The sequence below is a fragment of the Caenorhabditis briggsae genome (genome assembly GCF_000004555.2).
Source record: "Caenorhabditis briggsae complete genome, chrIII, whole genome shotgun sequence".
NCBI lineage: Eukaryota > Metazoa > Nematoda > Chromadorea > Rhabditida > Rhabditidae > Caenorhabditis > Caenorhabditis briggsae.
In genome coordinates, this window is record NC_013490.2 from 13,155,420 (window position 1) to 13,178,025 (window position 22,606).

The window sequence follows — 22,606 nt, forward strand, 5'->3', positions numbered from 1 at the left end:
TCTTCTGGTTTGACGTCTTCTTTTTTGTTCTCTCTGCTATTGATTTCAACCTTCAACCACTTCATTTCCAGCTTATCCACCAGTCTTACTGTAGCTAACTTCCGCATAACTGCTGTCCAGCTTACCTAGCTAGCCAACTGTACCGTTCACTGACTGTACCTAACCGTATCTTACTGTAGCTAATCGCTTTATTTTTTCCAGTTTACCTAGCTAACCTACTGTACCAATGGGACGTCTTGCCAGCTCCTCCCCCACCCCTCCAGCCACCCAAGGCATCGAAGAAGACGTTAGATCACATTTCCGAGGCCTAGGCGTCGGAGAGATTACAATGGACAATGCCGAAGTGTCAAGCCACGTGACTATGGTACAGTACACCGAGCGACGAGATGCCCTGTTGGTACGAATCGAGGCGCATAAGGAAGCGGACCCACTGCAGAGGGGTCCATTTTGGCAGGAGGAATTCCACGATGCATTTGCGAGAATCGTCACTGGAGAACGGATGATTGAGAGGTGCCGAGAGGTTCAGAGGATGCATTGGCTGTTTAAGGAGGGCAGGGATGAGGAGGCGATGAGGATTCATGATGTCATTCAGGAGAGAATGCGTAGAAGACGTCAAGAGGTTGAAGAGATGGAGATGGAGGATGAGCGATTTGATGAGGAGGAGGAGAGTGAAGCTGAGGAGTCGGATGACGAAGAAGAGTCTGATGCTAGCGACTCTGAGGATCCAGAAAATTCCGACGATGATAGCCAAGAGGATTCAGAAGACGTCTACAATGATCACCTAGAGGATTCTGATGCTTCCATCGTTTTTGAAGATCCAGAAGACGTCTACAATGGTTTACCGCGTTCTGGCGATGACAACCTGTTGGATTTTGATGCTAGCCATTCAGAAGACGACTGTTCTGCTGGAAGACGTCGAGGTGTAGAAGAAGAGGATTCTGATGATGCTAGTCAGGATCTTTATGAAGCTAGCGATATAGAAAATGCCTACGAGTATTCTGAGTTTTGTGACGATGACGATCTGAAAGATATGGATTTTGGTGGCCTAGAAAGTTCTGACGGTGAAGTTCTGGAGGATTATGATGGTGCTGCTGGAAGAGGACGTCGATTTTTTAAGTCTGGTGTCAGCGATTCAGAAGGTGTCTACACGGATTCTGACGATGGACATCTTGAAGATTCTGAAGTCAACGATTCTGAAGAAGACGTTTACAATGAGCAATCGGAAGACTGTGACAGTGAAGCTGAGGATTTTGAGATGGTTGGGTATGAGCAATCTCCAGAATTTCAATACATGGACCATGAAGAAGACATTGAGGACTTTGAGATGGTAGATTATAACGAAGATGAGCAATCTTCGGGATTCGAAGTGCACCAGGAGGATTATGAGATGGTTGGATATCCCGAAAATCAGCATTTTGAGAATTTTGGGGTCCCAGAATTCGAGAATGAGCAATTTGAGATGGTCCATTACAACCAGCAGCAGGAGGAGGAGGATACTGATGAGGACGAGGAGATCGATGTTGTTAATTGATTTTTTTTTGATGTTTTTTACTGTATTTTTTGGATTTTTTTTGCTTGGAAGTTAATAAAATATAATAAAAAATCCACTTTTTGAAATTTTAACGAGCTTTAGAGCTCCCGAGTGAGCCAAAATCAGAAGAAATGGAATTTTAAGCGTTTTCCCGAAATTTTTGCTCCAAACCATTGCGATTTTCGAATTCAGGGTACTTGATAACCCCTAAAACTCGTTTTTCAGCAATATTTGACAATTTTGAGCAAGTGCGCTCTATTGAGAATCTTGAGTTTTCAAGGTTTCTGGAGGTTTTAAGCAGAGCGCACTTGCTGGAAATGTTCTAAATGCGTTTTAAGCCATTTTTCAACTTTTTTAACCGCTCAAAACCGGCTGGAAATCCTAAAAATCTGAAATTCTCAATAGAGCGCACTTGCTGAAACCTTGTTTAATTTGGCTGGAAATCGGAATTTAGGGGTTTTCTAGTGTCCAAAATTCAAATATCGTATTAGTTCTCACCGGAATCTTCTGGAAATCCCACAAATTTGACATTCTCAATAGAGCGCTCTTGCTGAAACCTTGTTGGATTAGGCTGGAAATTCGGATTCAGGGCTAATTTAGTATGCAGAAACTGAAAATCGTATTTATTTTTGACGGAAAAGTCTAGAAAGACCAGAAATTAGAAAGTATCAATAGAGCGCACTTGCTGAAACCTTGTTGGATTTGGCTGAAAATTAGAGTTCTATGGTAATCGAGTGTGGGGAACTCGAAAATAACATTCATTTTTAGCGGAAAATGCTAGAAAATCCAGAAAATTGACATTCTCCATAGAGCGCACTTGTCAAAAAAAAAATTTCGGAAATTATTTTTTTTTGAAAAATTCAAATTTCCCGCCCAGCCACTCTCCATTTTTAAACTTCACTATCTTTTGCAGGTCTCGCGTTCGTGTTCAAGAGCATCTTCCGACTGGAGCTCAACTACACGTTCCCGCTGAAATATGTGCTCGGCGACTCGATTCTCGGCGGTTTTCATATTGGTGCCGGCGTCAATTTCTTGTAGATCATCAAAAATCGATAAATTCAGAGATAATTAAACCTATTTTTCTGGAATTTTTTATTTGAAAAAAATTTGGAAAAAAATTTTTTTTTTTGAATTTTTTAAATTTCGCGCCTATTTCCACTCAATTCCCCCATTTTTCGTCTATTTTTTCTTTCCCGAGATAGGACCATAATTTTAATTTTTCTTTGTCGTTTTTTTTAGAATCAAGTCATTTTTCATAGAAAAATCAATAAATGAATTTTTTGCAATTTTTTTGAATTTTTCCAATTTTTCTCTATGATTTTAGTGTCATTTTTTACGTATTTTTGTATATTTTCAGGTTATTTTTCTAAAAAATTCAGATTTTCAGAAAAAAATGACCCTTCGAAAGATCAATTTTGTGACTGGAAACGCGAAAAAGTTGCAAGAAGTCAAGGAGATTTTAAAGGGGTTTGAGGTAGAAATTTAGCTGAAAATTTGAAGCAAAAATTTGAAAAAAAGTTTTGTCCTGGGTCACTGTAACCCTGTGGAAAACTGGTCTTCACTGCCGATGGCCGGCAATTCTAAGGTGGTGGCCTAGAAAACCAAGTTTTGTGAATACTAGGCCATGTACATGGAATGAAAGAGCAAGCTCTGAGTGTTCCAAATCAGTTTTCAGATTTGAAAAATCTCGAATTTGAAGCGAGTTATAGCCATTTTAAATTTGGGACGATGTGGCCTAGTTCTGGATTTCTAGGCCACCAAACTTGAAATTACTATAACTCGCTTCAAATTCAATATGTTTTGAATCTAAAAACTGATATGGAACACTCAGAGCTTGCTCTTTCGAACTATGTACACCATGGCCTAATTTTCACAAAACTTGGTTTTCTAGGCCACCAGCTTTTTTTGTTGAAATTTTCAAATTTACACCAAAAATTTTGAAGCTTTTCGATCGAAAAAATTTCTTTAGGGATTTTCAGAAATCCAAAAAAAATTGCTGGCCTAACTTTTCGGAGATTTTTAGGCCATCAAACACATTTTTCAAGACAGTTTTCTGATTCGAAAAATTTCAATTCGAAAGCCAATCACGACCATTTTAGTTTGGTGGCCTAGAAATCCAAAGGGTATGAAAACTAGGCCATGGTGTACATGGTTCGAAAGAGCATAGTTTAGGAGTTCCAAGGCAGTTTTTAGATTTGAAAAATATCGAAATTGAAGCGAGTTATGGCCATTTTAAGTAGGTGGCCTAGAAATCCCAAACTAGGCCATATCTAACCAAATTTGAAATGACAATAACTCGCTTCGAAATCGATATTTTTTGAATCTAAAAACTGATATGAAACGCTCTTTCGAACCATATACACTATGGCCTGACTTTTCAAAATTTGGATTTCTAGGCCACCAAGCTAAAATAAACGTAACTAGCTTAAAAAATTCCAAAAAATCGATTTTTTGAATTCCAGGTCACCAATGTGGACGTCGATCTGAACGAGTATCAAGGAGAGCCCGAATTCATTGCTCAGAAAAAGTGTCAAGAGGCGGTCGAAGCGGTCAAGGGACCAGTTTTGGTGGGAAATTATAATTTTTGAAAATTTCAAAAAATCTGAAAATTCCAGGTCGAGGACACGAGTTTGTGCTTCAACGCAATGGGCGGTCTCCCAGGACCATATATCAAGTGGTTCTTGACAAATTTGAAACCCGACGGACTTTACAATATGTTGAGTAAGTGCGCTCCATTGAGAATTGACGAAAATTGGCTGAAAATTGGCTGAAAATCAGCCAATCTTCATCCAATCTCGACGAAATTAATGTTTTTGGAATCCTTGGACTAAGAGCTTCAAAATGAGTATAATAATGACTGGGTTTTTTCAAAAAATGCAAATGCGCTCCATTGAGAATTTTTCAATTTTCGGTATTTTTTCAGCTGGTTTCGCCGACAAGACCGCCTACGCTCAGTGCATTTTCGCCTACACCGAGGGACTCGGAAAGCCGATTCACGTTTTTGCTGGTATGATGCAAATTCGCTCTATTGAGAATTTTCGAAATTTCTGGCAAAATCGTTGGAAAACAAAAATTTCCAGGTGTTTCTGCTGAAAACAAATGCCAAATTCGAATTCAGCATGCTTGATAACCCCTAAAACTCGTTTTCCAGCAAAATTTGACGATTTTTAGCAATTGCGCTCCATTGAGGATTCTGAAAAAATAGAATTTTAAGACTTTTCCGGAAGTTTTTGCTAAAAACCAATGCCATATTTGAATTCAGCGTGTTCGGTAACCCCTAAAACTCGTTTTTCAGCAAAATTTGACGATTTTCAGCAAGTGCGCTCCATTGAGAATTTTTGGAAATTCGTCGATTTTCGACTTTCCAATAGAGCGAATTTGCTGGAAACTTCCAAAATTGTCTAGAATCCTAGTTTCTGTAAGTTTAGAGCCATTTAACCTCCGAAAATCACCCAAAACTTCGGATTCTCAGTAGAGCGCACTTGCAAAAATGTGCCTGGATTTGCCTAGAAAATTAGAATTAAAGGTTGTCAAGTGTGCGAAATTCAAAAATCCTATTTATTTTTATCGAAAACTTCTAGAAAATCCAGAAATTGGAAAATTTTCAATAGAGCGCACTTGCACGAAACTCGTCGAATTTGACTGAAAACTTGGTTTCAGGAGTAATCGAGTATGAGGATTCTGGAAATTGGGTTTATTTTCCAGCGGGAAGATTTGGAAAATTTTGAAAAAACGGAAAAAAACACAATTTTTTTGAAATTTTAAAAATTGACCATATCTCCCTTCATTTTGAACCGATTTTCATGAATTTTTAGCTTATTTTTTTTCGGAATTTTTTTCCTAAACTAAATTGCTCATTTTTCAGGAAAATGCCCGGGACAAATTGTCGCGCCACGTGGCGACACCTCATTCGGCTGGGATCCATGCTTCCAGCCGGACGGTTTCGAGGAAACCTTTGGAGAAATGGATAAGGACGTCAAAAATGAGATTTCGCATCGATCCAAAGCGCTGGACCTTCTAAAAGAGTACTTTGAGAAGAATTGATTGATTTATTGATTTTTTGAATTTTTTGAATTTTGAAATTTTTGAAAAAAAATTTTTTTTTGAAATTTTTCAGTTATTATTGTTGACCTAATTTTAATTTATATGCTATGAATTTGTTGATTTTTCAGAAAAATTTTTTAATTTTTTAATTTTTAATTGGAAAATTTCCCATTTTTTAATTTGTTTTTTTTTGAATTTTCAGCAAAAAAAAATATTTTCAGCCAAAAATTTTTTTTCAGATTTTCTCTCGAATGTCTCAATTTTTCAAAATTCTCCCAAAAATGCGAAAAACCCCTATCATTTTTGTGATCGGATGTACGGGAACGGGAAAAAGTGATTTGGGTGTGGCTATCGCCAAAAAGTACGGTGGCGAGGTGATTAGTGTTGATTCGATGCAATTTTATAGAGGTATGGGGCTGGAAATAGCTGAAAATTGCTTTGAAACGCTGAAAATGACGGAAAAATCGATAAAAATCGAGGAAAATGAGCTAAAATGACCCGAAAACCCATCAAAATTGATATTTTAGTCAAATGCGCTCTATTGAGAATCTCCTCTTTCCTCGTCAAAAGTGAATGGGATTTTCGAATTCAGCGTGTTTGATTACTCCCAAAACCAGTGTTCCAGCGAATTTCATCAATTTTCAGCAAATTCGCTCTATTGAGAATTTCGAGTTTTTGAGATTCTCAATAGCGCGCGCTTGCTGAAAATTTGTTGAAATTGGCTGGAAAATTCACTTCCGAGGTAATCGAACGCGCTGAATTCGAAAATGGCAATGGACTTAACCTAAAATCGCTGAAAAATTTCTAGCAAATGCGCTCCACTGATAATTGTTTCTAGGATTGGACATTGCGACGAACAAGATCACCGAAGCAGAAGCCGAAGGCATTCCACATCATATGATGTCGTTTTTGAATCCATCCGATCCATCAGCCTATAATGTACACCAGTTTCGAGAGGCCACGCTGGACTTGATTCAGGTAAATGCGCTCTATTGAGAATTTTGGATTTCTCGGGTTTCTAGACGTTTCCTGAGGAAACAAATGGCATTTTTGAAAATTGCGTTCTCGATTATCTATAAATCCAAGTGATCAGACAAATCCAACGAGGTTTCAGCAAGTGCGCGCTATTGAGAATTCAGAATTTCTGGGTTTTCTGGAATTTTCCAGTGAAAACGAATTTTTGAATTTCCCGTACTCGATTACCTATAATCCGAATTTCTAGCTAAATCCAGCAATGTTTTAGCAAGTGCGCTCTATTGAGAATCTTTCATTCTCAATGGAGCGCACTTGCTGAAATTTGTCAAATTTTGCTGTAAAGTCAGTTTTCGGGGTTATAAATCACGCTAAATTCGAATATGGCACTGCTTTAGAGTGGGAACGTTTGGAAAAACATCAAAAAAATTGTTTTTTTTTATTTTCAGAAAATTTTCAATTTCCAGAAAATTCGGTCCCGCTCGAAAGTCCCAATAATCGTCGGCGGTACGACCTACTACGCTGAAAGTGTGCTCTACGAGAATAATCTAATCGAAACGACGTCTACAACGAACTCAGATGACGTCATCACAAAATCCCGAACGTCTTCTGAATCATCGTCGGTGACTTCTGAATCAGATGACATCACGAATTTGGCGTTGTGGGAGGAGTTGAAGCGAGTCGATGAGCAGTCTGCAAATCTGCTCCATCCGAATAATCGATCTCGAGTACAGCGTGCACTTCAGATTTTCAAGGTTTGTTTGGTGGAAAGCGCGCTCTATTGAGAATTCTGATTTTCTGGGTTTTCTAGGCGTTCCCAGAAGCCACGAATAGCATTTTTGAATTTTACGCACTCGATTACCCCTAAATTCAAATTTTCAACCAAATCCAGAACGTTTTTTGCAAGTGCTATTATTGAGAATCCTGAATTTCTATTGAGAATCCTGAATTTCTGAGTTTTCGTGACGTTTCCTGTAAACATTATTATGATTTTTGAATTTCCTACACTCGATTACCCATAAATCCCAATTTTCTGTCAATTCCAGGCACATTTTCGCAAATGCGCTCTATTGAAAATTTTGAATTTCTGGGGTTTCTAGACGTTCCCTGTGAACATTATTATGATTTTTGAATTTCCCACTCTCGATTACCCCGAAATCAAAGTTTCTGTCCAAGTACAAGAAGGTTTTTTTCTCAATGGAGCGCATTTGCCGAAAATTGTCAAATTTTCCTGGAAATTCGGTTTTAGGGGTTATCGAGTACGCTGAATTCGAATATGACAATGGTTTGAAGAAGAAACGTTTGGGAAAATTTTTATAAAGTTAAAAAATTGGATTTTTCAGGAAACTGGAATTCCAAAATCTCAACTCGTCCAACAGCAAAAATCTGACGACACCGTGGATTTGGGCGGAAAGTTGAGATTCGACGATTCGTTGGTGATTTATATGGACGCGACGCCAGAAGTACTTGAAGAACGTCTCGATGGGAGAGTTGATAAAATGATTAAAATGGGATTGAAAAAGGAATTGGTCGAATTCTATGATGAGGTTAGTTTCGCGGAGACATCTGGATGTAAACTAGAACAGACAGAAAATTTCAGAAAATTTGAGCTGAAAATCATGAAAATCGGGTGAAAATGAACAGAGATATGGTCTTACTCGAATTTTAAAATTCGGGATTTATTTTTTTCAAAATTTCTGAAATTTTCAGAAGTTTTCGCTAAAAATGATTACGATTTTCAGATTCTGAATGCTTGATCACCCCGGAAATCAATTTTTCAGCGGAATTTGGTCAGTTTTGGCAAATGCGCCCCATTGAGAATTATGGAAATTGCCAATGGGGCGCACTTGTGAAAGCTCGCAAAATTTCGCCGGGCAAAATGGGTTTAAGGGTAACTAAACATGCGGAATCCGAATTTCGCTATAAATTTGTGCTTAGAAAATCGGAAAGTTCAGATTCTTTTAAAAAAAACTTTTCAAAAAATTTAAATTTTTTTCAAATTTTCAAATTTTTTCAGAAATTTTCGCTAAAAATGACTACGATTGGAACTTTGAGCGGTTTCCAGCTATTTCAGCGCCGAACCGTTGCGATTTTCGAATTCTGCATGCTTGATTACCCCAAAAACTACCTTTTCAGCAAAATTAGACGAGTTTTGGCAAGTGCGCCCCATTGAGAATTTCGAAAATTGTCAATGGAGCGCACTTACAAGAATTGGTCCAATTTCACACGAAAAGTGCGTTTAGGGGAAATCAAACATGCTGAATTTGAATTTCGCACTGGTTTTGAGCCTAAAAAGTTGGAAAAGTTCAGATTTTCTGAAAAAAATTATTTTTCGAAATCTCAAAAAAAAAATGATTTTGATTTTCAGCACAAAATCCAAATCCATCATTCAAAATACGGTGTCATGCAATGCATTGGTCTCAAAGAGTTTGTCCCATGGCTCGCCATGGAACCATCAGAAAGGGACACATCAAAAGGGGACAAACTTTTCAAAAAAGGGTAATTTTTTGAAATTTTTAGAATTTTCCCAAATTTTTGTTTGAAATAGTTGTCATTTTCAAATTCAGCGTGTCTGATTTCCCCGAAAATCAATTTTTCAGCCGATTTCGCAATATTTCGGCAAGTGCGCTCCATTGAGAATTTTGGTTTTTTGAGATTCTCCATGGAGCGCACTTGCTGAAAATTTGTTGAAATCGACTGGAAAGTTGGTTTCCGGGGTAATCAAACACGCTGAATTCGAAAATGACAATGATTTCGAATGAAAATTATCGGAAAATTATAAAAATTTCAAAAAAAAAAATTCAAAAAAAAATTCCAGATGCGACGATGTGAAGCTTCACACCAGACAGTACGCACGTCGCCAACGTCGTTGGTATCGATCGAGATTATTGATCCGATCGGATGGTGATCGGGTATTGATTTTTTAAGATTTAGGATTTTTGAAAATTCTTTGCAGATTTTGAACATTTCTAGGTCATTTTAGAATTTTTCGGAAAAAAAATTTTTTTTTTCAAAAAAATTGGAATTTTCCAGAAAATGGCAAGTACCAAAATGTTGGACACATCAGATAAGACGAAAATTATCAGCGATGGAATGGCGATTGTGGACCAATGGATGGGCGGAGTCGACTTATTTGAAGATGTTAGTGTGATTATTCAGATTCGGAAACCCACTATTTTGAAGCTTGTTATGCGTGGCGGCCTAGAAATCCAAATTTTGCAAATTGGGCCAATGTGTACATGGTTCGAAAGAGCATGATGTGACAGTTCTATATCAGTTTTTAAATTCAAAAAATATCGAATTTGAAGCGAGTTATGCTCATTTCAAATTTGGGACGATATGGCCTAGTTTTGGGTTTCTAGGCCACCAAACGAAAATGGCCATAACTAGCTTCAAAATTGATATTTTTCCAATCTAAAAACTGATTCAGAACTCTCAAAACATGCTCTTTCATATACATCGTGGCCTAACTTTTGGGGACTTTTGGATTTCTAGGCCATCAACTTTTTTTTGAAAATTATTATTTTTTTGGGATTTTTGCATTGAAATTTTTTTTTGGAATATTTAGAAATTAAAAAAAATGATGGCCTAACTAAGGGATTTCTAGGCCACCAATTTTTTTCAAAATTTTAACAAAATAACGTTTCAGATTTCAACTGAAAATGCCAAGAATACGGTAATGAAGGGACGGGACGCGAACGTTTTGTTGAAATGTGAGCTCTGTGATATTTCAATGACCGGGAAGGATAATTGGTGGGAATTTTGGAAATTTAAGGATTTTTGAATTTTTGAATTTTTGAATTTTTCGAAAATTTCAATTTATTCCAAATTTCGCATTATTTGATTTTCCAGGCAACGACATATCGATGGAAAGAAGCACAAGCGCAATGTGAAGAAGGCCAAGGAGCAGCAGCCGAATTTGGGATAATTCGATTTTTTTTTAAATTATTTTTTTTTGTTTGGTTGAAAATTGTTCTGTTTCTTATTTTATCTATTTATTTTGTCAATAAAAATTAGTTCTTTTTGGTTTTTTTACAAAACTTTTCTTTTAAAAATTGACCCTAACAAAGGAAATTCGGGAAAATTTGAGGGCTCAACTTCGATTTAATTTAACTCGGTTACTGTAAGAGATATCGGAAAGTGGTTAACTAAGAAAATGTTTATTAAGATGTCAGCAATATTTTGTTAGTTGGCCACTTTTTGATATCTTTCACAGGAGCCGAGATAATTGGGCCCCAAGCGCACTACATCAGAGGTCACTGTGAAGCCTGTAGCACCTTGCGCTTCAACTCACTTTATCTCGGTTACTGTAGGAGATATCAAAAATTAGCCAACTGAAAAATATTGCTGACTTCATAATAAACATTTTATTAGTTGACACCTTTTTTATATCTTTCACAGGAGCCATGATAAATTGGCTCAAAGATTTAAGAATTTTTGAAGATTTTAAGAATTTAGCATTTTATCTTTAAGCCCATTTATCTCGGTTACTTTAAAAGATATCAAAAAGTAGCTAACTAATAAAATGTGGATTACAATGTCAGCTTCATTTTGTTAGTTGACTACTTTTTGATATCTCTCACAGTAACCAAGATATATTGACTTAAAGTAGAAGGATCATTCTACTGGATTGTTATATATATATATGTGTTAGTCATTATTTGGCAAAAATCGGGATATAACATTTTCTAGACAAGATGATATTATTTAGGTATTATTATTTTGTAATTAATGAGTTCTTCTAGCATATCTATTTTAGTTGGTTCAAAAATATTGATCCGGAAGGAAGTTACGATCCTTGGAATAGCGGAAACTGAAGCATTTGGGTTTTGTGTGGCGTCCGGATCTCATGGAATCAGTTGCTTTTAAAGGTGGGGGGACAAAAAAAAAAATAATAATGTTCTCGAAATTCCGTTCAAAGATGCCCCTCGAGGAGTTGAACTTGTGAGGGCGATGATTGAGGGTGCGGCGCCGCTACCGACTGAGCCACGCGGGCAAAGAGAAAGGGCACGCCCGATTGCATACATAAAGGCGAGGACGACAGCTGTACGCAGAGTGACATTAAGCGTTGTACACCGTCACGGTAGAATGCATACTCTAGCTACAAAAAAACTACGAAAAATCTCCTGTCCCCCCACCTTTAAAGACTAAACTCTGTGATTTTCCAAAAATTCAAAATGCAGAATATAGGACCTGAAAAGCTCCACAAATTGATACCAAACACCAAATACCGTATACCCTCTCATAGAAGCGATTACGCTCTATTGTTGTCAACGCCGCCTAGAACGCGTCCTAGAGCCTATCAGCTTTGAGCGTAATTATCTCGATTCCTGTAAAAGATATTAAAAATTTGTCATTTAATAAAATATTTCTGATAATACGATAAACATTTCCTCAGTTGACAGATTTTTGATAGCTTCCCTAGCTTTTGAGTTAAACGCGTTTTAATGCAAGCCGATCTAGTGCGGCGGTGGGTAGGCTGCATTAGAGCGCGTATATCACAAGAATGAGTAATGCTATTAGAATTCTGTCAACAGATAAAATATGTATCATAATATCGCCAATATTTTATCAGTTAACACATTTTTGATATCTCTCACAGGAAATGAGATATAAGGGCTTGAAGTTGAGGTTGGGTGGACCTCTATTAGGACGACATTTGGAATCTCCAAATCTGTGGGTTCTTTTAAAATCGAGGTACCCAGAAAATCCCCCAAATTCTTCTCTTTTTTTGGCTCTTTTTTGCTCTTCCCGGGCTCTCAAGGAGTCATCTGATACCCCTCCTCTCATCGGCACCTCTTCTTTTTACCCCAAATAAGGCAGATTACGTAATCCTAGGTGTCAATATGGGCGAACGGGGGGGTCTTGGCGGTAAGAGGAATCTTAGGAAAAGGAATAATTAAAGGAAAGGATGAGAAGAGTACATCCTTCTTAATCCCCCAAAAGCCTATCAATTACAAAACACATATAGAAAATAGACAATATGAAATAAGATTTGGCGGTTTTTGGGGTTCTGCTGAGCTACAGTACCCCCAATTTTCGGAAAATTGGAATTTAAGATCTGGTTACAGTAGCCTGGGCAACCGGAAATTCCGGAATTTAGAATCCCAGGAGCCTATCCGGAAGAAGAGGGTGTGAAAGCAATCCGTCTATTTTCTGCATGAGCAAGAACAAACAAGAACAACATGCCACGTGGCAGATGGTATTACATTCTTCCGATATAGTTAATATTATATAGGGTGGCAATAACGGAGGTTTAAAGGGTCAAGGAGGTGTAGAAAGAGGATACAGTATCCTTGAGAACCTTAACAATAGAGCGTAGTTGCACTAGTCGGTTTTTAGCTTTGCCTGGTTGAGCTACAGGCGCGCCAGCTAAGATGCCCTACAAAAGTGGCTCAACCATTTTCAATTTTCTGAAATTTATAGAGTATACTAAGCAAAAGCAGAGCTTTAATTTTGTAGTTGACACTTTTTTGATAACTCCTGCAGTTTTTGAGATATGCGCCTTTAAAGTTGTTCTACTTTCAGGCACTTGTCTATTCGTGACCAATTTTTGCCAACTTTTGAGGTCCTACAAAAGCAGCCTTACTGTTTTTAATTTGTCTGAAAATTTCAGAATATACCAAACAAAACTAGAGCTACATTTTTGTAGTTGACAATGTTTTGGTAGCTTTCTTAGTTTTTGAGATATACGCCTTTAAAGTAGCTCTACTCTTTGGCGCTATCCTGCTCGTGACCAATTTTTGCCGCTTTTTTGAAGATCCTGAAAACTAGTCCAAAATTTTCCGTTTTTTTTTTCTGAAAATTCCATACTATACCAAAAAAAACAAGAATTTTGTTTTTGTAGTTGACAACTTTTCTGTAAAATTTCAGCCAAGTGAGATATGACACGTGGAAGATGATGGGCTGAAAATAAGGTTTCAACTGAAAATGCCCAATTTTTTCCAATTTTTGAGGCTACCGAAAACCAGTTCAAATTTTTTCAATTTGTCTGAAATTTTCATAGTATACTAAACAAAACTAGAGCTTCAATTTTGCAGTTGACAATTTTTTGATAGCTTTCTTAGTTTTTGAGATATGCGCCTTTAGAGATGCTGAACGTTTAGGCGCTATGCTCTGCTCTAGAGTTTCCCCCTGGCAACTCGGTATAAATTACAATGTGGTTCCTTCTGGTCCTTCCCGCATAATAAAAAGATAAACAAAAACTTTAGGAGCCTCCTTCTCTTTTTTCTCTTTGACGGCTTCTTTTTTACGGTGGGGGGGAACGTCTTCTGATGGCCCCCCGACACCTTTTTGTAATGCAAATATCTAAGATGGTCCCTCTTTTTTATTGTTTTATGGGATTAACTTGTTGGGGTGTCTCTCTTTATGGCGGGAAAAAGTGTGTATTTACATATGAAAAGCATGGAAACTACAGTAGGCCGTTTTGCGGCATGCGCCTTTAAAATTTGGAAATCTACGAGTTCAGATAAGGCGCCATGCGCCTTTAAATGCTCATAACTTTCTTAGTTTTTATTCAAATTTTTGGGAACCTAGATTTTTAGAATCTCCGAATTTCCAGCTTTCAGGTGAATATAAATTCAGAAGGCTTGTAATAAAAAATGACTTATAACTTCCCTAGTTTTTTCCCAAACTTTTGGAAATTTGGATTTTTGGAATCTACAGACTCCGGGCTATAAAATAATCCTAAATTTCCCCATAATTATTGTTTTCGCCTCTATCTTCTTCTAGTGACCCTTGACAATATGTCATTTAGTACTAGTAGTACATGTTATTATTATACAGAAGAAGATAAAGATGAGCAATTGTTGTAAACAAGTACTCAAGTTCTAGGTCTCCTAGGAATTGTTATGGGGGCTCATTTGAATTCCAAATATCTTTAAAAATTGTATAAAATTGAATTTGCAACTATTTCATAGTTTATACTTTTTTGGTATCTCTTCTGGGAAATGAGATAATTGAGCCCCTTTCATTGGGGTCAAAAATGAAGCTAATGTTGACACCCTACAAAAGTAGGTCAACTTTTTTCAAATTGTCTGAAATTTGTAAAATATACCAAACAAAACTAGAGCTTCATTTTTGTAGTTGATAGTTTGTTGGAAAATTTGAGCCTGATGAGATATGCCACGTGGAAGATGATGAGTCGGAAATGTGTTAAAATTTGAGACTTCTACTGAAAATTAGCCATTTTGAGGTTCTTGAAAAGCAGTTAAAATTTTTCAGATTCGGCTGAAAATTTCAGAATATACTAAACAATATTAGTGCTTCAATTTTGTAGTTGATAGTTTTTTCGGAAAATTTCAGACAAGTATATGCCACGTAGAAGATGACGAGTTGGAAATGAGATTTCTATTGAAAATGCCCCCATTTTTAATGGTCTAAAACATGCTTTGAATTCGTCCGATTTGGCTGAAATTTTCAGAATATACCAAACAAAACTAGAGCTTTAATTTTGTAGTTGAAAAGTTTGTTGGGAAATTGAAGCCAGATGAGATATGCCACGTGGAAGATGATGAGTCGGAAATGTGTTAAAATTTGAGACTGCTACTGAAAATTAGCCATTTTTGATGGCCTCGAAAACGAATCCTGATTTTTTAGATTTGGCTGAAAATGCCAGAATATGTTAAACAAAACTAGATCTTCAATTTTGTAGTTGATAATTTTTTGGAAAATTTCAGACAAGTATATGCCACGTGGAAGATGACGAGTCGGAAATGAGATTTCCACTGAAAATGCCCCCATTTTTGATGGTCTAAACAATGCTTTAAATTTGTCCGATTAGTCTGAAAATCTCCAAATATTTTAAACAAAACAAGTGCTCCATTTTTGTAGTTGACAACTTTTTTGTAAAATTTCAGACAGATGAGATATGCCACGTGGAATTGCAGCTACTCGTCCCCCTTTGTTACTGTAATCTCATCCCATCCCTCTCTTCAATCCCATATTGTCTTTTTCCCTCCCTTCTCAAATGCTAATCAAAATACAAACAAACCGAAAGAAGGGGACACTTCTCCCCCCACCAAAAAGAGACTTCCCGCAGAGAGAGTGGTTCCATTTTCGGGAGGTGTCAAAAAGCTTCATCTCCTTTTTCGGCATATGGGAGGCTTGATGCTCTTTTGATGACAAAACAAAATGAGTGGCAATCAGATTAAGAAGAAGCGGGTCTCAAATGGAAAAGAGTCAATCATAACATACATTGTGTGTTGGTATAGTATAGTACCATATGTTAGGGGGACCAGGAAAAACAAGGATTACCGTAATCTCAACAAGAATCTGACAATTAGATCTTGAACGGCACATAACTCGCTTTAACCTTGATATACTTGATTTCAATAAATTGGAAAATGTAGAACTTGATGAGAGCTACAAAGTGATATAACATTCATTTTGTTTCCAAAACCCAGTTGGTCGTACAGAAGCCGCTAAACATACAAGGACTCAATAAGAACTACAAAATTATATAAAATGTAATAATCAAGGTCCTTAAGGTTTTCCAGGTAGACTCGTTGAAAACGTGATACGAGACTTTTTCAGCACTCTTTGCGTTTTTGGCTTATAGCTTGTTTCAAACTCTATAGATTTAATTGTCCTGAATTGGTAAATGTAGAACTTAAAAAGAGGTACAAAAAATATAAAATTTCATTAGGTTACAAAACACGGTTGGTTATACAGAAGACTTTGAACATGACAGCAACCAAGTGCAGAGTAGCAACTACCCTCTATCCGCTTGCGCTTTTTTTTCTCATAACTCTTTCCAAACTTAAGATTTTTAATAAAAGTAAATTTTGAAATTCAGAACTTAGTAAGAGCTACAAAATGGTATATAATTTCATTGTTTTCTAAAATACGGCTGCTCGTGCAAAAGGCGCTAAACAAGCCTATGCCAAAGCGGCGAGTAGCCACTACCATCTGTCCTCTTGTTTAGCTCATATCTCGCTTCAAACTCAATATCTTCAAACACAAAATACTTCAACATGTAGGTCTTAAAAAGCTCTACAAATTGATATAAAGTTTCATTTATTTTGCAACCCAATTGGTCGTACAGAAGACGCTAAAGAAACAAGTGCCGAAGCACCGATACCCTCTATTTGCGTGTTTAGCTGATAACTCACTTCAAACTCAAGATTTCGGATTGCATTAATGCGAAAAATGTAGAACTTGAAAAGTTCTACAAAATGATATAAAATACCATTAGATTACCAACTGAAGGTTCTCGTAATGAAGACGCTAAACATGACGCTGTTGAAGCTACCCACCATCCGTTTGTTCTTCAGCGTCAAACATTATATGTTCTGCGAAATGTTCCCTGCATTGTGACCCAGATTCAAATTTAGGTAAGAACACTTTCTCATTTTTCACCTACTGACAGTGGGTTAGTGTCAATCTGTCCGCGGTCGGTCGCCCATAATTATGGCCGCCGCGGCGGTGGTCAGCCAGCAAAATTTGCATAATTTTTCTTTGATTTTGCACCCCCTCTCACCGTTTAAATCTTTTTGAAAGTGATTGATATTTATGGAATGCAAAATAAGAAGCAAAGAGCAGATGGTGAGACTTCTTAAGGAGCGTTTAAATTTTGAAAGAAGAGAAAAAAATGCTAGAAAATTACCGTATCTCGCCTCATAGAAGCCCACCCGAACCGTCAACTTTGAGCTCAATTATCTCGATTCCTGTCAGAGATATCAAAATTTTGTTAACTGATAAAATAATGGTTATCTTATGATAAACATTTTATAAGTTGAAAATTTTTTGATATCTTTCACAGGAATCGAGATAATTGAGCTCGAAATTGGCGCTTTATGCTTATGTCAAAGGAAATACGGTAGCTACGCTGTCAAGTTTCGAAAATCCGCCAGATTGATTTAATGACTCATAAATCCCCAAAAATGTTTAGCACAACAAACATTATGCCCACCTGTACCTGTTACATGTATTATTGACAGACAGATAGATACTAGACCCCATCTATTTGCCAGCAGGTGTTCATTCAGGCACTCATCATGTCCCCAATGCTAACATACTGTATCAATAGCATGAGACATGAGGATGCGCGAAAAGTTTTCGATGGTCCTTAGAAAGAGCACGTGTAGAATCTGCTACACTGTAGATTGACGAGTAGCTACAGTACCACTTGACCAGAGGAGATGGTCAAGTGGATGGGTGCTAATCCGGTTGATGGGTAGCTTATAGCTATAGAAATGTTGGGTAATACACTATTTTAGGGAATTGTTAAGCATAAATGTTTCAAAAAGACAATTTTATGTGAGATTCTAGAATCTCTGACCTAGAGAACGCAAACAAGCAGACGCTCTAGCTACTCTGCGCCCTCCTGGGCTCTCTGTTTGTCAACTTTGGCCGGCTTTATCTTGGTTACTGTAAGAGATATAAAACAATTGTTAACTGATAAAATGTTAATCTTTGCATTTTACACATTTTATCCGTTGACAGGTTTTTAATACCTTTCAAAAGAACCGAGATAATACAGTTTGAACAAGAGCGGCCGCTATAGCTTCTCTGCGCCCTCCTGCCCTCTCTAGTTGTCAACTTTGAGATCAGTTTATCTCGGTTACTGTAAGAGATATCAGAAAGTTGCTAACTGATAAAATGTTTATCATAAAATTTAAAACATTTTATCAGTTGACAGATTTTCAATATCTCTCACAGAAATAGAGATAATCGAGCTCGAAGAATAGGTTGGCGCATCGCCGAGCTACGCGCGCTTGGGACCTACTATGGTTATAGCTCAATTATCTCGGCTCTTAAACTAGCTATCAAAATTATGAAAATCAATAAAATATGTATTAGGAAATTTAACACAATTTATCAGTTGACAAGTTTTTGGCATCTCTTACAGGAATAGAGATAATCGAGCTCACAGTAATAATTGGCGCATCGCCGAGCTAAGCGCGCTTGGGACCCACTATTCTTATAGCTCAATTATCTAGGCTCCTACGTTAGTTATCAAAGATGTGTAAACTAATAAAATGTTTATCACAAAATTTCACAAATTTCACTAGTTGACAGATTTTTGATATCTCTTACAGGAGCCGAGATAAATAAGCTCAAAGTATAGATTGGCGCATCGCTGAGCTCCGCGCGGTTTCAAAAATTTTATTCCGCTCATGTCTGTTACATATCTCAGCTCCCATGGTATCTATCAAAACTTTGTCAACCAATAAAATGGTCATCATTAAATTTTACACATTTTACTAGTTGACAGATTTTTGAAATCTCTTACAGGAGCCGAGATAATTGAGCTCAAGCGCAGGTAGCTATTCTCATCAATCTCTTTTCCCCTGTCAACGTGCTTTTCCTTCTTTTCCATCACGTCTTCCATTTTCCTTCCTTTCCCAAAAAAAAGAAGACATCGGCTCTTTTTTGGAGCGTTTCACAGAATGAGTGATGAGCATTAAGCCCCCGTTTTCGCCGAAAGGAACAGACGGTGGTCCTAAAAAGGGGGGGGGAGACATTTTGGTTACGGTATTTAGCGAATTGACACGTCAAGCGGAATGTGTTAAAGAGGGAGGAAGGGGTAGAAGAAAAATTAGAAAAAGGAGAAAAGATAGATTAGCCATAAAAGGAAAAAGATCTAAAAATTTGGGACAACTTTGAAGAAAGCCCAAAAAATTGTTAGTTTCGACCCTCTACAATAGTGTCTAAACTTTTTTCAATTTGGCTGAAAATTTCAGAATATACTAAACAAAACTAGAGCTTCATTTTTGTTGTTAGCAACTTTTAAAATCAAAATCTTGTTATAGTCGAATTTTAAATTATTTTGTGAATCTTTTTAAGATCTACGCTTTACAATTTAATTTGTGCTGAAATTCCAACTTTGAACTGAGTTATAAGCCAAAGACGGCAGTAATGCTAAAAAGAATCTCATCTTGCGCTTTCAACGGGTCTAGGTGCAAAATCTTGCATCCCTATATAATTGAATTTTATATCAATTTTTAGATCTCTTTGTGGTCTACATTTTAAAATTTGATTTACTTAGAAATTCCAGCTCCGAGCTGACTTATGAATAGGTAAAGTTTTGGGCTACACAGTCAAGGAGTAGATCTTGACACCAAAGCGTTCCCTCTTCTTGACTTGTTAATCCCTCTCCGACAGTTACCGCATAAGTCCCGTCATCTCAAAAAAGAAGACACCTAATTAACGAATCTCTCTTTTTTCCCCCCTTCCCACCGGATTTCGCACCGTATGGTGCCTCATTTTGTTGCTTAGAGAACTGTCGGTGTAGGTGTTTTCGGTGTGATTGGGCAAGGTCTGTAATTAGTATAATGTTGCGAATTTTTTGAAAGGATAAATAGGCGGCACTTATAATGACAACATTCGGGGATACATAGGTGATGATGGGTTCATTGGGGAGGTGAACTTGTTGAACTACGAGCTACAGTAACGGCTACACAGTTGGATTTGCGACTGCGTAGCATGGAAGCTAATTTTCAAACCTATCATTCCCGCGTTTTATTTTCACGCGATAAGGTTCTCTCCTGAATTATGACCAGAAAGAAGAAACAAAGATTTGGCTCCGACTCCAACTTGACGGATGACGATGAGCATCAAATGGATCTTATCAAGAGAGTTTTATATGCGGACGAGTTTCGTAATTTTTTGCAAATTCCGAATATTCTGGCGGAGATGAAATTGATGAAAGAAACAATTTTGACATTACAACAGGAGCTTGAAGATCAGAAAAAGAAAGTGAAAGAATTGGAAATGGGTCAAAAAGATTCAACTGGATTGAAGAAAAATACTGAGAATTCTGCTGAAATTAAAGAACGTAACCGGTCTATAGGTGTGTCAAACATTTCCGAATATGAGTCGAAATTTGCGCATGAAAGAAACGTGGCGGACGTGGCAAATGTGAATATGGTCTTTCGGCACCTGGATGCTAGTGCTCTTCCGGTAGCAATCTACAGACTGGGGCAATCACGATCAGACGGGAAGCCTAGATTAATCAAAGTGGTGCTACCCTCCTCGGCTAGCCAGAAAGAAGTTTTATCCAAAGCCCCAAGACTTTAATCTTTTGACTTAGGATTCGTGACTTAGGATTTCTAATATCTGAAAAACTGGATTTTTCTGAGCACTGGAGACAAGCAACTAACAAGGCTAAATTTATCCTGTCTCAAGTTTTCCAGCAATTCAATAGTAAAAACACCCGATTAATGGTTCTTTTATACAAAGTTTTCATAAGGCCTGTGCTCGAATATGGTACGGTAATCAGTAGCCCCTTCAAATTATCAGATATCAAATTAATAGAATCAGTGCAAAACTCTTTCACTAGAAGACTGTATAGTCGTAAACTAGGAAGATATGTTAACCCAAACGATAAGAAATATAAATATCTGCGAGCGAGCGCAACCTACTCTTTGGTCTTAATTCACTACACTCTAGACGCTTAGCAAAAGACAGGAAAATGGTATCAAAAATGATATCGGAAAAAATAGGTCTGAACGTAACTGAATTTTTCGCGTCAACTGAAACACGTACTAGAAGAAAGACACGATTTCTCTGGCCCATTCCTAAATCTAAACTAAGGCGAAACTTCTTTGTCAACCGCACTCTGAGTCTAATTGAGAACCCAAGGCCCCCCCCTCTCTCTCTAATTTGTAAAATAATTTATTATTTCTGTTAATCATTATTGCAGGTATAATTTTTATTCTGTATGCGTGTATGTGTTGATGGTTATGTGCTATTATTTGGAAATAGTGTTACTATTCGGTTCTCCACTTTAATTGAATGTGTTGTCTAGTTATTCGTGTATCTGTGTTTTGTGTGATTGTATTGTATTCCTTTTCTCTTTTTTCTCTTTTTCCACGACGGAAGGTCGTAATCAATAAATAAATAAATAAATTTGAATTTTATATCATTTTGAAGAGCTCATCAAATCCTAAATTTTACAATTGTATTCATTTGAAAATATCACGTTTGAAAGAAGTTATGAGTTTTTTAAAACTAATTACCTTTTTTACTGTGTTGTCAACTTAAAAGCGCCTACTTAAATCTAACTGAACGGGAATGTTAACATGTTTTATATCATGTTGTAGATCTTGTCAAGACCTACATTTTGCATTTTAAATCGTTTTAAAATATTAAGATCTCGCGATTTCAATGGGTCAAGCTAAAACGTTTTGAATTGCTATATATTTTAATTTTATATAATTTTGTAGAGAATTTTATGACCTACATTTTGCAATTTGAATCGTTTCAAAATATTGAGTTTGAAGGCAGTCATGAGCTAAACAGGTGGGTAGCGGCTCTGAAGCGGCACAGCGGCGAACCTCGTTTTAGGAGAATAGGCATATCCTTCAACGGTTGCCGTTTTCAAGATTTTGGGCTAAAACCAAGAACCAGAAGTCTCCCTTGTTATTAACAAGATTAGCATTAGCTCACAGCTATTGTTAGCAAGATTACTGTACTCCTAACTCTCTAAACCCACTTGTTACAACCCACTTGCTCAATTTCTATAGCGGGGGGTCATCATTTAAGTGGCTGCTCCATGCCTTTTTTTTGTTATTTTCCTCTAGTGGACAGACGGAAGAAATAGTGTGGGATATGGAGAGAGTAGTTAGAGAGAAGAGATTTAATTATTCTAAGAAGAAGAAGAAGCAATTTAGAAGGAAGAAGGGTGTTATTATTTCAATGAGAAGAAAAACAGTTATGGTTTAAATGGAACGAGGTTTTTCGAGATAATTGAATAAATAAATATATATATATATAGGGTTAATGTGTGATTTGGAAAAGGAGAGGAGTGCGGGAAATCGTAAATGCTCTAAACGTGCACTTTGAGCTCAACTATCTTAGTTCCTTTAAGTGATATCAAAAAAATGTCAAATGAGGAAATGTTTGCCTTCAAATATTATACATTTTGTCAGTTGACAAAATTTCGATATCTCTTACAGTAACCGAGATATATACCGTAAAACCTCTAATAGAACGACACCCGGATCGTCCACTTTGAGCCTATATATCTCATTTTCTGTGAAAGATATCAAAAAGTGGCTAACTAGTAAAATGTTGCTGATATCCTGATAAACATTTTACTAGTTAACCACTTTT

The 22,606-nt window shown here is 36.9% G+C and overlaps 4 protein-coding genes across 4 annotated transcripts; all 4 read left to right on the forward strand.

Moving 5' to 3' along the window:
- Positions 1 to 226: 226 nt before the first annotated feature.
- On the forward strand, positions 227 to 1,531 carry CBG21179 (the record flags this gene model as incomplete). Its single annotated transcript, XM_002642739.1, has 1 exon — positions 227 to 1,531. The coding sequence occupies one exon, from the start codon at positions 227 to 229 to the stop codon at positions 1,529 to 1,531; it is 1,305 nt and encodes a 434-aa protein (XP_002642785.1).
- Positions 1,532 to 2,924: 1,393 nt separating this feature from the next.
- On the forward strand, positions 2,925 to 5,575 carry Cbr-hap-1 (the record flags this gene model as incomplete). Its single annotated transcript, XM_002642738.1, has 5 exons — positions 2,925 to 3,005; positions 3,994 to 4,098; positions 4,147 to 4,252; positions 4,455 to 4,538; positions 5,397 to 5,575. The coding sequence occupies 5 exons, from the start codon at positions 2,925 to 2,927 to the stop codon at positions 5,573 to 5,575; spliced, it is 555 nt and encodes a 184-aa protein (XP_002642784.1).
- A 281-nt stretch (positions 5,576 to 5,856) lies between these two features.
- On the forward strand, positions 5,857 to 10,475 carry Cbr-gro-1 (the record flags this gene model as incomplete). Its single annotated transcript, XM_045244589.1, has 9 exons — positions 5,857 to 5,983; positions 6,414 to 6,553; positions 7,015 to 7,302; positions 7,891 to 8,094; positions 8,916 to 9,046; positions 9,366 to 9,459; positions 9,581 to 9,688; positions 10,197 to 10,300; positions 10,400 to 10,475. The coding sequence occupies 9 exons, from the start codon at positions 5,857 to 5,859 to the stop codon at positions 10,473 to 10,475; spliced, it is 1,272 nt and encodes a 423-aa protein (XP_045097237.1).
- Positions 10,476 to 20,044: 9,569 nt separating this feature from the next.
- On the forward strand, positions 20,045 to 20,569 carry CBG21176 (the record flags this gene model as incomplete). The annotated part of the gene is made up of 1 exon (XM_002642736.1): positions 20,045 to 20,569. One exon carries the CDS (start codon positions 20,045 to 20,047, stop codon positions 20,567 to 20,569), a length of 525 nt encoding a protein of 174 aa, XP_002642782.1.
- Between the last annotated feature and the right edge of the window lie 2,037 nt (positions 20,570 to 22,606).